Source organism: Phascolarctos cinereus, unplaced genomic scaffold, assembly GCF_003287225.1.
Source record: "Phascolarctos cinereus isolate Bilbo 61053 unplaced genomic scaffold, phaCin_HiC Scaffold_1;HRSCAF=81, whole genome shotgun sequence".
NCBI classification, from domain to species: Eukaryota; Metazoa; Chordata; class Mammalia; order Diprotodontia; family Phascolarctidae; genus Phascolarctos; species Phascolarctos cinereus.
In genome coordinates, this window is record NW_027555514.1 from 160,882,287 (window position 1) to 160,899,606 (window position 17,320).

Here is a 17,320-nt window from a genome sequence, read left to right on the forward strand (position 1 = left end):
CTCTATCCACTGTGCCACCTAGCTGCCCCTGTGTATGTTTTTTTTTTTTGACAAGAGCTTTTAATTGCTTTTTAAAAATTTCTGGCTAGAGTTTCCTTCCCAACAAATGTCCCCTCATGAGACATTTCCTAGCCCTTGTTCCTTGAGCTTGGCCTCTCAGTGCCCCCAAAAGGCACCAGATTAGAAAGCCTGTGAAAGTTTGTTCTTGTAGTTAGAGGTCATTTGAAATTCAAAGCATCCAGAGAGGGTTACCCCTAAGAAAAATCTTCAAACAGGCAAAGTTTGCCTTGGCTTGGCACTCCTTCCTCAGTTACTGTCTCCTTTCTCCCTTGTGCTTCTTGCTGACCCCTGGCTGGCTTAGGACTCCCCATTTATACTTCTTTACCTAGAGCTTCCATGATCTGGAATTTTGCCTACTTGCCAGCCCCTGGTCTAATTTTACCCCTTTCCCTCAGGGTCCTGTTCTCTGCTGGATGACAACAAATCAGAGACAAATCTGAGCTAATGTATAAGGAATGAAAGGCCCTGCAAAGAGCTGGGTATGGTTGAACTAGATAATCTCAAAAGTTCCTTTCAGCTGACGTTCTTATTCTCATGTTATCTCTACTAGTTAACATATATGCTTTTTTCTTAAAAATGAGATTCTTATGTATTTTACTTAGGACTTATTGAGGGTACTGGTTGGTTGTGGTCCTTCATTCTCAAAGAGGACCAAAATGACATCACTATATTGGGGCCAAGGTACAGTGTGTCTGACTGTGGCTGATCAGACCACTAGGCACTCACATGGCTCTACTGCAAGTCGGGCACACAGAGCCTATATGAACATTTGGAGTAGAGATATCTCCAAATTTGCACATCTCATGTTTCTTTTGAGCTACTAGAATTCTACTTTGCTCACAGAGCATGATGCCTTCTTTGATGTGGGCATGCCACAGTGGTGGTCCTGTGCCAGTGTCTCCCATGTCTCACAATCAATTCCAAAGTTCTTCAGAGAGACCTTGAGAGTGTCCTTGTGTCACTTCTGACCTTTGTGTGAGCACTTGCCTTGTTCTCAGTAAAATAGTCTTTTAGGCAAAAGTTTGTTTGGCATTGGAACAATGTGGCCAGTACAATCTGAATGATTGGCCAGTCCCCAAAGGTTAACACGCACGTGTTGATCTCTCTCTCTCTCTCTCTCTCTCTCTCTCTCTCTCTCTCTCTCTCTCTCTCTCTTTGCTCTCTTTCTCTCTCTCCTTCTTTCCCTCCTTCCCTAAAATCAGGAAGACCTGAGCTCAAATCTGAACTCAGATACTAGCCTTGTGACCTTGGGCAAGTCACTTAACCCTTTTTGCCACCATTTCCTCATCTGCAGAATGAGCTGGAGAAGGAAATGGCAAATCACCCCAGTATCTCTGCCAAGAAAACCCCAAATGAAGTCACAAAGAATCAGAAACAACAGAAATGAATGAACAATAACAATTACTTCTCAATATACCCCTTCTCCCTGGCCAATGACATGACAAAGAATTAGAAAAAAATGTTTAGCCAACCTAACACATTGTCGTATGATATGTGCAATGTTTCATGCCCATTGTCCCCTATCTCTGCAAAGAAAAAATGTATTTTCTGCTCTCTTCCCTGGGGCCCAGTTTAGTCCTTATAATGATACAATGTTCAGCTTCTTTCTTTTTTCCTTCTTTCTTTTTTTCCTTCCTTCCTTCCTTCCTTCCTTCCTTCCTTCCTTCCTTCCTTCCTTCCTTCCTTCCTTCCTTCCTTCCTTCCTTTCATTTACGTATTTGCAGTGTTCTGTATTGTTTTCCTGGTTCTACTTACTTCAGGTCATGTAAGTCTTTCCATGCTTCTTTGATGCTTCTCTTTCAATAGAATTTGTCGGTTGGTAATCTTTGCTTTCTTTGCTCCATGAAGTCTGGCAGGAGCATTCCTAAAGGCAGCATACAAGAAGCTTTCTCGGCCTTTCTCACTCCTAACTTTCTGCCATTTGAAAGCTAATACCTGGCCTGGGCATTCTAAGCAGCACATCATTTGGCTAGGACCTTATGACTGGCAGGTGTGATACAGGCTTTGCCGTTCTAGGTGCCCAAGTAACCCTTATGCTAAGTTCAACTTTTGCAGATGTTTTCAAGTTGCCTGAAACACCTCCAATACCCCAGCCAGGAACAGCCAATTGAAGCCACAGTCAATACACACCCCTCCCCTTTACTCACCAGTGTCATCCCCTCTGCCAGCCTCCTTCCCCCTTCCTCCCTTCCTCCCAGTCTGCCTGACATAGGAAGAAACTGAATCTGAACCTCCAAAACTTGTTTCCTCTTTTCTATTATTCCAAGGAATAATCATTAAGCTCAGCAAAGATGATTTGGAAGCAAATCCTTCTCCTCTCCTGCCTCACTGCATTTGTGCTTTTAGCTAGTAAGTATGAGCAACAGAGAAGCAAAGACAGACTAGATATCTATACTTTCTGCCCTGATGCCATAGGAGGAGAAACTGTATTTTCCAGATTGCTGCAGAAAGGGTGTGTGTGTGTGTGTGTGTGTGTGTGTGTGTGTGTGTGTGTTAAATAAAATTATACAGAGCAGTCAGCTTTATGGTTTCCTAGGAGGGGGTATGTCCTGTCACTTGGATGTGGGAGAATAAATTCCTTAAACTAGTGATTAGGAAACCAGAGTTTAAGGAGATGATCTTGCCCTTGGCTGTGGGTTAAGAGTTTCACTTAATAGTATGCTGGGCTGCTTCATTGCACTCAACTTTGTCTCTGTGTTATTTTCACCTAGTTCTTGAGTCTGGGGAAGGTGCAGCTGTGAGCTCTAAGCAAGTAGCTGGAGAAGAGGACAAAAAAAGTAAGTAGAGCTGCTAGTTCAGCAAAGAGGGAAAGTCACCATGTCCTGCTAGTCCCCAGAGCATAGCAGTGACCTTATGCTTTAGTGATTAGTCAATGTTTCTGCTTCCAGATTTGAAGAAGATCTTCCTCCAGGAGTCAGATGCTTCTAATTTCTTCAAGAAGAGGGGCAAGAGATCCACCAAGTCCCGGGATGAGCTGAATGGTGGGTGAGGAGCCTGATCAGTGTTTGTGCATATTATTTTTCTTCTCTGTCTCCTTTTCCTGAGCTGTCTCCTAGAAGCCAGAAGGAGTAATTGTTGGACTGAGGATAAAAGATAAGAAAAGGGGCTTTCATTCACTTGAAATTAGAGAAATTATGTTTTTCTTATGGTTCTCTTCATTTACCATACTACCCAGCAATATTTATTTGTATATCCTCATATACACTGGTGTGCAATTGTATGTATTTTATATTTGCATTTCATATCTATAGATGGCATTTTATAATGGAAGAGGCAGTGACACAGAGTAGAGAAAGTACTAGATTTGGCATCAGGAAGACCTCTGACATTTACTAGCTGGGTAACCATGATCAAGCTTCTTAACCTCTTTAAGCTTTATATAATTTTCTAAGACTTATTTACTGTTATCTGAATTGGTGGAAGATATTTCCCATCTGAAAAAGTCACAGAGTATTGATGTATTAATGTATTGATGCAGAGATTGTATCTCTCTCTTTCTCTCTCTCTCTCTCTCTCCTCTCTCTCTCTCTCTCTCTCTCTCTCTCTGTTTGTATGTGTGTGTATTTCTCCTTCTCTCTGTCTGTTTTTCTCTCTATCTTTCTTTCTGTGTCTGTCTCTCTCTGTCTCTGTCTGTCTCTCTCTGTCTCTGTCTCTCTCTGTCTCTGTCTCTCTCTGTCTCTGTCTCTCTGTCTCTCTCTGTCTCTCTCTCTGTCTCTCTCTCTCTCTCTCTCTCTCTCTCTCTCTCTCTCTCTCTCCCTCCTTCCCCCCCCGTTTGTATTTGTCCGTCTCTCTGTCTCTGTTTTTCACTCTCTCTGGCTCTGGCTGTCTCTGGCTGTCTGTGTCAGTCTCTCTCTCTGTCTCTCTCTGTGTCTCTCTCTGCCTCTCTCTCTCTCTCTCTCTCTCTCTCTCTCTCTCTCTCTCTCTCTCTCTCTCTCTCTCTCTCTCTCTCCATGTCTTTTGATCTGAACCTTTAATTTTATCAGTGTGGGGAACTCAGTGTGGAAACTTCCTCCACAGAAGCAGAAATGCCAAATTGTCTATACATTATAGTTTTAGACAAACACCTTTAAAAGACTTGAGAACTCTAATCCAAACAATGACCAACCCTGATTCTGGAGGATTGATGATGAAGCTTGCTGTCCATCTCCTGTCAGAGAGGTGATAGACTCAGACTATAAAATGAGGCATACTTTTTTTTGGACATGCCAATGTTTAGCTTGAGTTTACACATTTATTATGAGGATTTAGATTTTTGTTAACTGAAAAAATGTTTAATTTATTTTTTAAAAACTTATAGTTTTTGGTGAGTTGTCTGGAGCACTGAGAGGTTCAGTGACTTGCCCTTGGTCACACAGGCAGTAGGTAACAGAGGTAAGGTTGGAACCCAGTTCTTCTTGACTCCAAACATGGCACACTGTTCATTATGTCAAGATGGCTCATTTATGTGTATAATTTGTTTCCCTTTTGGCACATAGCATAATGTCTTGTACATAGTAAACCTTCAATATATAGTTATTTGATTACTAACTGGCTGGTAGAAATACAACAGAATTTTTTCATGTGATGGGGGTGAAAGGGTTAAATCTGCCTTTTCTGAGTTAAATAAAGAATCCTGCAATAAGAAGGAAAAACATATGGCCCTCACATAATTTTGGATTCAGAATTTTAATTTAGTGAACATAACTAAACTTCAATCAAATTTTATAATTTCTAACTGATGAAAATTCACCTCTTCTCCTTTTTACCTTCCCACCCCATTGAAAAAGAAAGAAAAAAAGAATCTTTGTGACAAATAGCTATAGATGAGCAAAACAAGTTCCCACATTAAAAAAAAATAATTATTTTCAATTAATCAGGTAGTTTTCAAAAGAAGGGCTCCAGGAAAGCAATCTCCTAGAGATGTTTCTACTTGAAAAACAGGCATTTCTTTAGGAGATGGCACCATTTGCCATTGTTCTAAGTTGTCCCCAGCCAGGGAGGTGTGGGCTGAAGCTTTTGGGCATTCAATATAGACAATGGACATAGTATGTGGAAAGAGCTCCCCAGTATACTGCAGGAGGCACAGGATAACCTGGTGTGCACTCAGGTCTCTACAGCAACTTCTCCATTCAGTCTTACTAGGCAACTTACATCCAGGGAACTTCTGCTGATGGGGCTGAATGATGGGCTCCTTAGCTACACCTCAGGTTATATGGGACAAAGTGCAAGCAGCATTTCATAGTTGTAGCCAACACATTGCATTAGTATGTGTGCCCAGGAAGTTTTACTTTGATTTTTTTTTTTAAAGACAAGCATTTGTTGAGTACGCCATCATAAAGGACATTATTTTTGTTTGACAAATTTACAAACTCAAAAATTTTAATTGAATAATTAAACTTTAAAAATGAAATACAAAATACTTTCTGGAGACATAAAGGTGTGTAAAGAAAAATCTAGGTTTGCCTATGAAACTTGTATTCATTAACTTAAGCTCAGGTAAGTGCTTAATAAGTACATCTGTCTATCTATCTCTCTATATCTATCTATCTATCTATCTATCTATCTATCTATCTATCTATCTATCTATCTGTCTATCTAATCTATCTGTCTACGTACCTATCTATCCATTTAAGCAGTTTGGATCAAATAACAATAATATATGTTAAGTACTTTGCAAGCTTTAAGCACTTTGTATATGTCAGTTATTATTAATATTGTATTATTTTGTGCAAGTCACCACAAGGCAAAGCTAGGCAGGAGTTCATCTGAAAAAGATTTACAGTCTCAGTTCTCAATCTGAGTAACAGCTCAGTGTGGAGGCTAAAACTGCTAAAGAGATTGAAGGTTGTATTAAGTAAAACATCTTACCCAGGATTTCTAGGCAGGTGATAGTCCTGCTACAGTGAAGAACTGAAAACCCCAGTGAACAATAACTATGTATCTGGCATGTAGCTACTTATTTACACTTCTCCCCATTAGAATGTAAGTTCTTGGGGGCAGTGAATGTTTTTGTCTTTGTTTTCTCAGCAATTAGTCCACAGAGTAAGCACTTAAATCCTTGTTGATTGAGTGACTGATTGAAATAATTTTCAAGCCTTCCCACTAGCCCACACATGCTGTGTCTCTCTGTGCTTCCAAGCTACGTCTCAGATTACTTCTTTTTAATTTCAGCAAACAATTTAGGTCCTTTGGAGACTGAATGGCATAGTGGAAATGGCATTGGATTTGAAATCAAGGCTAGACTTAGCTAACCCTGTGCCAGGTCACTTAATTATCCTTACTACACAAATCCAGACCAAAAAAATGTAGTAAGGATAATTATTTATCAAAAATTGCTTATATCAAAAGAAATCCTTTTTTCTTTTTATGACTAGTCTTTCTTGTACTTACAGTAAAAACTTTGGGATTTAGAGATAAAAACGACCTTGGAGGTAATTTAATATAAGAATCTCATTTTATTTTATTTTATTAATTTATTTTTAGTTTTCAACAATAATTTCCATAAGTTTTTGAGTTTTAAGTTTTCTCCCCCTCCCTCCTTACTTCTCTCCCCAGATGGCATGCAATCTGATATAGGCTCTACATATACATTCCTATTAAATATATTTTCACATTAGTGATGTTGTAAGGAAGAATTAGAACCAATAGGAGGAACCACAAGAAAAAGGAAACAAAGCAAACCAAAGGAAAAAAAAGAGCAAATAGTATGCTTCGATCTGCATTCAAACTCCATAGTTCTTTCCCTGGATGTGGATAAGATTTTCCATCATGAGACTTTTGGAGATGTATTAGATCTTTGCATTGCTGAGAAAGCTGTCTATCAAAGTTAGTCATCATTAAACTCTCATTTTACAGATGAGGAAACTGAGCCCCAGAGGCGTTAAGCAACTTGGCCAAGGTCACATAGTGTTCACTGGAGGTTTCAACTCTTCACTAAAACACACGATTCGAATGACTGCAAAGCAGTTCATTCTCTGTTCTAGGGGGAGTAGAATTTCTGCCATTGAAAATATGTTTGTGTATGAAAGTAATATTAATTTAAAAAATATCCCTCATTGAGAGTGTGGTACTCCCCAAATCTTGCAGATCTATTCCGGTCCTAGGTCCACTCATCAGGGAAATAATTTACTTCCTGCTGGATTCCTTAGGGTGTCTATGACAGGTTTGAAGGTTAGCTGTGGCCTCTCCCCTTTCCCCAGGGAGAGATACTATGAGAAGCAATCATGGGGCTTAATGATTGGGTTTTCCTAAGAAGTCAGGCATTTCCTTCCTTGTAAACTCAGTAAATTCTCTTCCACAGCGGAGAATAGGCAACAGCTTCGAGCAGATGAGCATCGAAGGGAGTATTACGAGGAACAAAGGAATGAGTTTGAGAACTTTGTGGAGGAGCAGAATGATGGTAAGGATCTTCCGTGTGTGTGTGTGTGTGTGTGTGTGTGTGTGTGTGTGTGTGTGTGTAGTGGAAATCACATTATTTCCTGCCCTTCCCCCTCACCTCTTCCTTAGCATTTTTATAGTGGTAAAAATATGATTTAAATTAATGTCAAAGGCTAACTTCAAGGAAGAAAATAGGGATATGCCACAAAATGGCAATGTGTAAAAAACTGTTAACAAAGCTGCACTACCCCAGATCTATTAAGGTCCAGAGGTCTTTTTGCCTAGGGATCTTTGATATTGGTAACTGCTAGAGTACTCAGTGGGTTGAATTCCATTAAATATATGCAATTTTTGCTTAAGAGTTGTTTAATGGAGACTTTCATGCATGTGGTCTATTAGAGAGAAATTTCTAGCTCAGAACAGACAAAGCCATTAAAAATGCCTATCTAATGAAATTAAAATTCTAATAATATCATAAAAATATATGACATGTAATGATTTTTGAAAGGAGGATGGTAATGGATACTTCTCCTGAGCCCAATTGAGCCTACCTGGACACTATGCCACTTATATTTTCCAACTCCTGGTGGAGAGATTAAAAGGGAAAGAGAGAGAAAAGATCTTTGGTTGGTCTTCTGCTCTTTGGAAAAATAACCTTTTAACCATTGCCGCTCATAGAAAGAGCCATAATGTTTTCGATTGCTCTTCAGAAGAGAGGCAGAATGGAGAGGTCTATTCTCCTGCCCTACCACAAGGTCAAAAGAATGACTGATAACTTAAAGCTCTACTTATCCTTTATGGGCATCAAGTCATGTGCTTCTATCTCATCTTTTGTATTCTAAGCCCTGCCAAATCCAAAGGTGAGAAGAGGTGTCTGTGACCTTTTTCAAGGAAGAAGTCGGTTTTGAAATAAAGGGATTCTGCTATTTATTTCAGGAAGGTCAGTCCCATCAACATGATTCACTGGGGACCACAGTTTTAACTCAAGAGGGTCCTGGCCTATTTACAAACAGAAAGCCACTGCCTTAATCTGGCTAACCTTAAATACTGGGGAACCACTGTTTCCTGAGGGGAAAGAGAAGCACCTCATATGTACCAAGCACTGTGCTAAGTGGCTTTTTTTTTTGGTAAATGGTATTTATTTTTCCAATTAAATGTAAAGATAATTTTCAACATTCATTTTTTATAAGATTTCAAGTTCAAATCTTTTCTTCCTCCTTCCCTCCCAAACCACCCTCCCCAATATGGCAAGTAATCTGATATAGGTTATATCATGTAAACATTTTCCCACATTAGCCATGTTATGAAAGAAGAAACAGAACAGAATGGAAAAGACACACACAAAAAAATCAAAACAAAAATAAATGAAAATAGTATGCTTCAATCTGCATTCAGACTCCATAGTACTTTCTCTGGATGTGGATAGCATTTTCCATCATGAGTCTTTTGGAATTGTCTTGGATCATTGTACTGCTGAGAAGAGCGAAGTCAATCACAGTTAATCATTGCACAATGTTGCTGTTACTGTGTACAGTATGGCTTCAGTTCATGTAAGTCTTTCCAGGTTTTTCTGAAATCTGCCTGTTCATCATTTCTTATAGCACAATAGCATTCCATTACATTCATGTACCACAATTTGTTCAGCCATTCCCCAGTTGATGGGCATCCTCTCAATTTCCAATTCTTTTGTGCTGAGTGTTTTGCAAATCTTATTCAAGATCTGCTGTTTTGGCTAAAGCCTAGAGAAAAGGCAAAGTATTCTATCTTCCATTCCAGATGGTTAGAAGGTAACTGAATGTCAGCTGTTAACTTAAAATATTTCTCAGAATGGCCAAACAGAAAGGTTCCTAACAGTGTGGAGGATGGATTGGAGATGGGAAAGTAGAGGTAGGAAGACCAGTTAGGCTATTGTCATGGACTAAATGGGAGGTAATGAAGACCTGCCCTAGAATGATGGAAATGGGAATTTAGAATGAGGAAGACCAATACAAGAAATATGTAGAGGTAGAATCAATAGGATTTGGTGATTAATTAGCTATCAGAGATAAAGAAGAGAGAAGAATAAAAGAAAATACAGAGTTTCCAACATAGGAGAATGGGCAAAGGGTGATGTAACTACAGAAAGAAAATGGTCAGAAGGAAAAAAAAATTGGAGGGAAAGAAATGAACTTGGTTTTTGACATCTTGAGTTTGAGGTACCAGGTGAAGATATCTGTAGGTAGATGAAGATGTGGGACTGAAGCCTGATTGTAGATAAATAGTTGTAAGTTATCTCACACTTAGGAAAACCCAAGACTCTGTTTTGTGACAGTAAGTCCTCATTTAGTAAATTTCTGGGATGGGGAGAAGATTAAATTAATCTCTTTAGTTAAGTCTGTATTCAGCTAATGACTCACTTGTGGGTCCCCAAAGACCTTTTAACTATGGCTTCAACTCAGAACCACTTCACCTACTTGCCCATTCCATTCCCCCAAATTTCCCTGTTCACCCGCGGGGCTAAACCCAGTAACAGAAAATGAGAGGAGTTGTATGAGGAGGTAGAACCTGGCTGTTTTTTCTGTTTTAGCAACTCATCCGTTAAGTAGTGATGACGGTTGCAGTGGGATATTTAGCTTATTTCCAAGTAGCTTGGACAGATGCCAAACTTTTGACTCTAGGACCTAGTTCTCCTCATCACCCTTGGCTTTGGAAAAACCCAAGGCTTTATTTACCACATTTCTACAGAGATCTAACCTCAGGATGGGAGCAAAAAATAGTGAATTAGAAAAGAGGTCTGTAAAGCATGAGCCTGGCACATGCACAGGCACGAATCATCCAAAAAGGAATTGAGACATACCAACCTTCCCACAGCGACATGGTGACTACTGTTGCTGATGATATTTGTATATTGAGCTATCCTGGTCATTCAGATGCCTAGAACAATTTTTAAAAGCCTCCAAGTACTGCATTTTCTACTTAGTTACTCAACTATGGTTTCTATGTATCTTTGCAGAGAAATTTTATATTTTCGGTAAGTGAAGTCACTCTTGCCATGTGCACATTCGTAGAGTCATAGATTTAAACTCAAAAGTAGCCTTAGAAGTCAACTCCTTTGGAGCAGCTAGGTGGCACAGTGGATAGAGGATGGGCCCTGAAGTCAGGAGGACCTGAGTTCAAATCCGGCCTCAGACCAAACACTTGACACTTACTAGCTATGTGACCCTGGGCAAGTTACTTAATCCCAATTGCCTAAAAACAAGCTCCCCCCCCTGCAAAAAAAAAGTCAGCTTCATTTTAAAGAAGAAACTTGGGCCTGAGGGGGTTAAATGACTTATCCAATGTCACATAGTAGTCAGCTGCATGCCAGAACTTGAACTCTGGGCCTCTCACTCACAGTCTAGTCTGTTCATTGAGCTACTATACTACTTTCCTGCCAAGACTGCCTTGCTTTGGATGGGAATCAATTTCTAGGAAAGATTTAACTGCAATTGTATCTTCCCATTGTCAGCAACCTTTCTCTGGAGATCTCCAATACCTGTTTGAATGAGAAGTCCTAGTAATAGTTTCACATTGGACTGTATTTTGTCATTGTTGTAGAGTTGTTTCAGTTGTATCTGACTCTTCATGACCCCATTTGGGGTTTCCTTGGCAAGGATACTGGAGTGGTTTGCCATTTCCTTCTCCAGTCCGTATTACAGATGAGGAACTGAGACAAATAGGGTTGTGTCACTTACCCAGGGTCACACAGCTAGTAAGTGTCTGAGGTCAGATTAGAACTCAGGAAGATGAGTCTTCCTCATTCCAAACCCAGTGCTCTATCCACGGTATACCTAACTGCCCATTGGGCTACATATAAGTAGGCAATCAGGTTACCTACTAGCCTTTGAATAACTAACCCAGAAAAGTACATGCATATGTTCTGAGAGGAAGTCTTGATATTTTAGGTCTGTGCATAGTGGAAATTTCTCAATAGTTCTGGAGTTCCATTTAATTTTTCTGGATGGCTCTGAGCTGGATAGAAAGGCTCCCAGATTTTGTTTCTTATTTTTCAGATACATTCCCCTGCCAAACTCTAACTCTAACCCTAAAAACTTCAGGTCCCCCAAAAGCCCAGATGCCTTGGGCTCAACTGGGGCTTTTGGCAGCATCATTAGTAAGGTCTTCACTTCTTGGCAGGCTGGATTTCCTCCCTGCTGTCAGTAAGTGATGAGCTTATCTGGACTGGAGATGGGTGGTACAGTATGGGATAATATGCAGGATGATCACTGTATCTTATTGCATCATACTGAATAAAATCTGACCTTGAGCTCAGGAAAGTGACTTGGTATAGAACTCTTCAACCACAGTATTTTGCTGCATAATTGTTGCAGATTTTATGGCAATTTTTTTCTTGGCAAAAAAGTAGGTTGTGATCACTATGTGAAACTTTTTTTTAATTGTGCCAGTATTATTTAAAACTAATTTATTGCTAAGCTGTATTGCTGGCAGATGAACTGTACAGTTTAGCTACTGCAGGAAGATGCAAGTCTTACCATATCATGTGACTTTCTCACAGGCAGCTTTGCTGGCCCACCTGCTCCCTTGCGCCTGTCTCTTCATTGGGTTGAGTGACAATACCGTTAGTACTGTGGTGCTCAAAACAAACCATGCAATTTTCTTTTGGAAATATACTGACAATGCACATGCACTGAGAATTCTAGGCTCACTGCTAGAAATGCTCGAGAGATAAATGCGTATCTATATGCCACTGGTGAATACATTGCTGCTCTGTTTACCTTTTAAGCAGTATGACAAACAGAATTATACCACGTGACAATTATGCAATGAAAGGTTATAAAACAATTTTTGGATTGAAAAAACACAGGTCGCCACAATTATGCGGTGGTGACAAGCATGTGGTGAAATACGATGTGTAGGGAAAGGGCCTGTATTCCCTTCTTGTCAAAAGAAGGAATACCCCTGTGTTCTATTCCCTGTTTCTACAAAAAGCCACAGGAGATGTTAGAGCTAGGAATATCTTGCTCAAGCCTCCTGGATCTCTTCCACAGCTAAGAACTTTAATTTGAGACCCTTAAAGAATTCCTATGTTGATTTATACCCCCAAAGTAATAAGGTGGCTGTAAAGGCCTTGGCTATAGTAAAAACCCAAGAGAGTTCTTAATGGGGTTGTCTTGTTGAACTTTGCATACACAGAGGCAATGCAAAGATAGTGGAGATTAATAGGGCCAAAGCATGGCTTTCTGGTAATTCTTCCACTTCTACCCTCCACACAGGATGATACAAGTGACAGATAATCCTAGTGAATCCCTCCAGTGTGCAAATGAGATTGTTGCTAAAGCCAGGAAGGACATTAGATTCAGGGGAAAGGGGGACCAAACTACTGTGATAAAGAGACGTAGCGAGTGTTAAGTTGACCTAAGAGCCCATCCATTAAATACTGAGGCCTGTGAACCAGAGAAAATGCTAAATCCAGAAAGAAGTTTGGGGCTGGGGCTATAGGACAAGAGTGTATTTGCTGGTCCAGGCTCCCTTAATGAGTGTGACTCAGTAGAGGGGTTCTTCAGTTCTACCCCAAAACCTTCCTTGGAAAGATAGACAGGGGGCAGCTGGGTGGTGCAGTGGATAGAGCACCGGCTCTGAAGTCAAGAGGACCTGAGTTCAAATCCGACCTCAGACCAAACACTTGATGCTAGCTGTGTGATCCTGGGCAAGTGACTTAACCCCAATTGCCTAAAAAAAAAAGAAAAAAGAAGGAAAGATAGATAGAGATGGCCTTGTGATTTCACTGGTATAAGGAGTTCTCAGGTGAGGAAACTCCATTTACCCGTACAGGTCAGCACCCACTCTTCCACCAGCGATCTTACAGAGTTATCTAGAACACATGCCAAACACAACCTGTATTAGAGCTGGGTCTTGAACCCAGGTTTTGCCTTCGAAGCCAGCTCTCCATTACACTAAGCTGTTTCTCAGAGACAGATGATACAGATAGAAGGAGCTAGTAATATTCCAAGGGCTCTTTCTTAGGAGGTTTTTTTTTTTCAGGAGATTGGCAGGTGGTGAGGTTGGGGGAGAGTAGAAGTGAAAGGGAGGCCACAGAGCTTTCATTTCCATCCCTTGTTTTATGTGATGGGTAGGTGTTATCTATATGATTATCATGAATTCCATGAAGCCATTGTTGAATCAGGAAGAAGCTTTATTAACGACCTAGGAAGGCTGGGCGTCCCACAAGTGTGACAGTACCTATGTGAGAACTCGTGTATCGACAAAAGCACACCTTTTTATTCTCTACTCCCCATTCAAATATCCTCCCCCTGTTTCCCCATTCGTTGGGCACTATAGAGGTTATAGCCTATCCGAAGTACCTAATATCCTCACGTGAGTCTCTGCCCCTAATTACATCTCCCACTCCCCACAATTCGCTCACTGGACCTTTACTTGGGAACACCCCTTTTTATGTTAACCTCAGAATTGGTTTTCTGCTGGTTAGTCTATTCACCACCGAGTGTTTTATCATTCTAATATTAACTCCCTTTTGCTCAACTTCCACCCAGCCCCCAGACTGCATTCCTTAAGGTTTCCATTTGCCTTTTTGTGGAAATTTAAAAAAAAACCCAAAACCATTTCTCTGACTCCAATCTCTGATTGAGTGATATGCAGAAGCAACATCCATATATCCCACAGTATGGAAGGAAGAAAAGACAGATGGTGTATCCTTTAAAAGGTTTTTACATGGAAAGACTTGTACGAAATAGTGAAGAGTGAAACGAATGGAACCAAGAGAACGTTGTATACAGTAACAACAGTACTGTTTGAAGAAAGACTTTGAGCAAATAAGTCATTTTAACTATTTTAAATATCCAAATTAACCATAAAGGACATATGAGGAAAGATGCTATCTGCATTCAGAGAAATGACAAATAGAAGTATGTAAAGAATAATTTTACATACATACCTATTTGTATCTGATAGTAGCCATCTCTAGGGTGGGGAGGAGAGGGAAGAAAAAAAGGAAATTTACATGATATTTTATTATATATTTAAAAGGAATAGCAAGTTGTACATAATATTTGCAGTTTCATGTACAATCATCTTTTTAAAATTATGCTTGTTTTATTCCATAAATTCCATAAATTAAAAATTAAATTCCATAAATTCCATAAATTGAAAATGAAATAAAAATTTTAAAAAGTGTGCCACTGAAAAGAGAGCTCTTTTATGTAAGACCCCCTTCCTCTGATCCTTATTGCCTCCATCTTAATCTATTCATGTTGGGGCAGGCTTGGACTAATTGTGGTGTATTGCTAAGAGGCAGTGAAATGTTCTTCAGGGCAACCAGCTAGTCAAGTAGTCCTGAGGTCACTGGCCTCTCTACATGTTTGTTCTGGCTTAAGTACACTGTGAAGTGTACTCTTAACCAGAAAACTGGTGTGAAAAGAACATGATAATAAATGACCAAAGACCCTAGAAAGCCTTCAGCCATCCAAGTTCTCCCGAGATGAGAGGGCAGCCCCAGGTATGTGATTACTGCCTTGCTAAGTAGTGGCCATCAGCCAAGTAACATAACAGGGGGACTGACTTTACTCATCAAAAATACAAAGCTCTCTGGGAATACATTCAGGAAACTTAGACCAAAGTACTAACTAGAAAATACAAATTTTCTGGAGTTTCACCCCTTTCACTTGCAACTTAGCGAGTGAGTCTGTTGTTTTAAAAAAAAAAATCAAGGATTTGTGGAATTGCAGTTAGAAGGTAAGAGGTCCTCTACTCCATCCTCTTCCCAGCTACAACATGTAAAAATGAGCTCTGTGTTATTTTGACATTGTTATTGTTAATATCATTGCTTAAAGAAAGGGGCAGCCAGGTGGCACAGTGGATAGAATGCCAGGTCTGGAGTTAGGAAGACTCATCTTCCTGAGTTCAAATCCGGCCACAGATACTTACTAGCTATATGATCCTGGGTAAGTCGTTTGACCCTGTTTGCCTCAGTTTCCTCATCTTCAAAAATGAGCTGAAGAAGGAAATGGCAAACCACACCAATACCTTTACCAAGAGAAACCCAAACAAAGTCATAGAGAGTCGGACACTACTGAAAAATGACTCAACGACAAAATATCTAAGACAACTGCACCAAGAAAAAGTCATGATTTTTTCTTTCACAACACATTGTGTCATGACTGAGGATGTGACTAATGAGGGTGGCTTTAGGAAGACTGGAGATGACTGAGGGGCGGGATGGAAGGGTGGAGAAATGTTACCCACCTCCAAGACTGTCTAGGGAAGAAACACCTTGCAAAGTTCGCTTACCAGCTTTGCTTTTTGCACAAGAAAATCCCATCTCTAACATGTTTGGCACCTTCACTTCCTTTCGTTCACTGGACAGTGACTGGTGAGGAGGCAGGGTGGGTTACTGTTTTCTGAGCTAGAGCTATGCCTCAGGACAACTGAGCATTGTAATTGGTTGAGGAGGTGAAGGAGGGTGAAAAGGAAGAGTAGAGAGAGTCTGACTGACCCCCATGACTGGCATCACAGTGCCTCCACAGGCAATGAAATGAATCAGTGCCATGATGCCCCTATTCCAACTGCCTCCATTGCCATAGTCACGTTGATCACACATTTAATGTCCTGGAGGGTCGTTTGTTTTACTGTTTAATTTGTTAGTCATTTACAGATTGGGGACAATGTAAAGAGGGGGGAAGTAATTTTTTTTATTTTGAAACTTCACATATCTTCTCAGACATATTTCCATACTCTTAACACTTAGAAGGACATGCACACAATCGCCAATGCACCATTTCTCGGTGATGCCCTTTAACTTTTTCTCTTGGTTCTGTTATGGTTCTTAGATGCCTGGCCCCACATAGAGATCCAAGTTCCCACTGCTGTGATCCCAATCAGTGCTGGCCTGTCTCATCTAAACTCCTTTCTAGCCGGTTACCTCAAGGAAGAATAAGCCAACATGTTGAGGGAGCGGCTTCAGGGTTTCTCAAAGGCTTTGGCTCCATGTCTGAAACAGAGAGAGCTCCTAGCTCTGATATATGACACAATGTCTCATTCTCTCCCTTTCAGAACAAGAAGAGCGAAGCCGGGAACAGGTTGAACAGTGGCGTCAATGGCACTATGATGGTCTTTACCCACCATACCTCTATAACCGCCATCGCATCTAACCTCAAGCTGGGAGCAGACTTATCAGGAAGTCTGAAAGAACATTTATGAATGTTGGCTACACACACACACACACACACACACACACACACACACACACACGCACACACACACACAGCTGGGACATACTGGTTGAGAGATAGTGACAGTTAGGAGCCTTAAGAATTTCATCATGGTGTCCACTGTCACCCATGGCCTTGTAAAGCCCCTCTACTTTGTTGGGTAGGAAGGTCAGGGTTTTTATTTTTATTTTTATTTTATTTTCAGATGCTTACTTTTTTATGTGTCCTAGGCAGTCCAGAAGCCAAAGTGATCTAATATAGTAGGCCCAAACTTATAGTAGTTTCTGCCTGTTTTGCTCTTCAAAGCTGGATGGCTGATCAAAAGAACAGAGTGCAAACTAAGTCAATAAATAAAATATATATTTGCTTTCAGATTGCTTTGTAATTTATTTGAAGAATACTGTATTTACAACATAATTTTTTTTTCATTCTTATTTCTAGTTCTGAATTCTTTCCTTCCCTCCTCCTCTTGAGAAAGGCAAGAAATATGATACCCATTATACATATAAAGTCATGCAAAATAGATTTCCACATTAGTCTACACAATACTTTTTCAAAGAAAAACTTAGCTGCTGCCACCATGCTGAGCCCTCATTAAGTGGTAGAGCTCTCATGAACTGTAAGTCTGGTCTGATAGTGCAAAGGCGGAAAGGACCCCAGTTCTAGTTAGAAGACCTAGGTTCAAATCCTACCTCTCTGAG

General features: G+C 40.2%; 1 protein-coding gene across 1 annotated transcript; it reads left to right on the top strand.

The window, feature by feature from the left end:
• The first annotated feature begins 2,080 nt into the window (after positions 1 to 2,080).
• UCMA (upper zone of growth plate and cartilage matrix associated) lies at positions 2,081 to 16,993 on the top strand. The gene is made up of 5 exons (XM_020999787.2): positions 2,081 to 2,409; positions 2,772 to 2,837; positions 2,949 to 3,041; positions 7,340 to 7,438; positions 16,462 to 16,993. Exons 1-5 carry the CDS (start codon positions 2,352 to 2,354, stop codon positions 16,557 to 16,559), a joined length of 414 nt encoding a protein of 137 aa, XP_020855446.1. The 5' UTR covers positions 2,081 to 2,351; the 3' UTR covers positions 16,560 to 16,993.
• Positions 16,994 to 17,320: the final 327 nt, after the last annotated feature.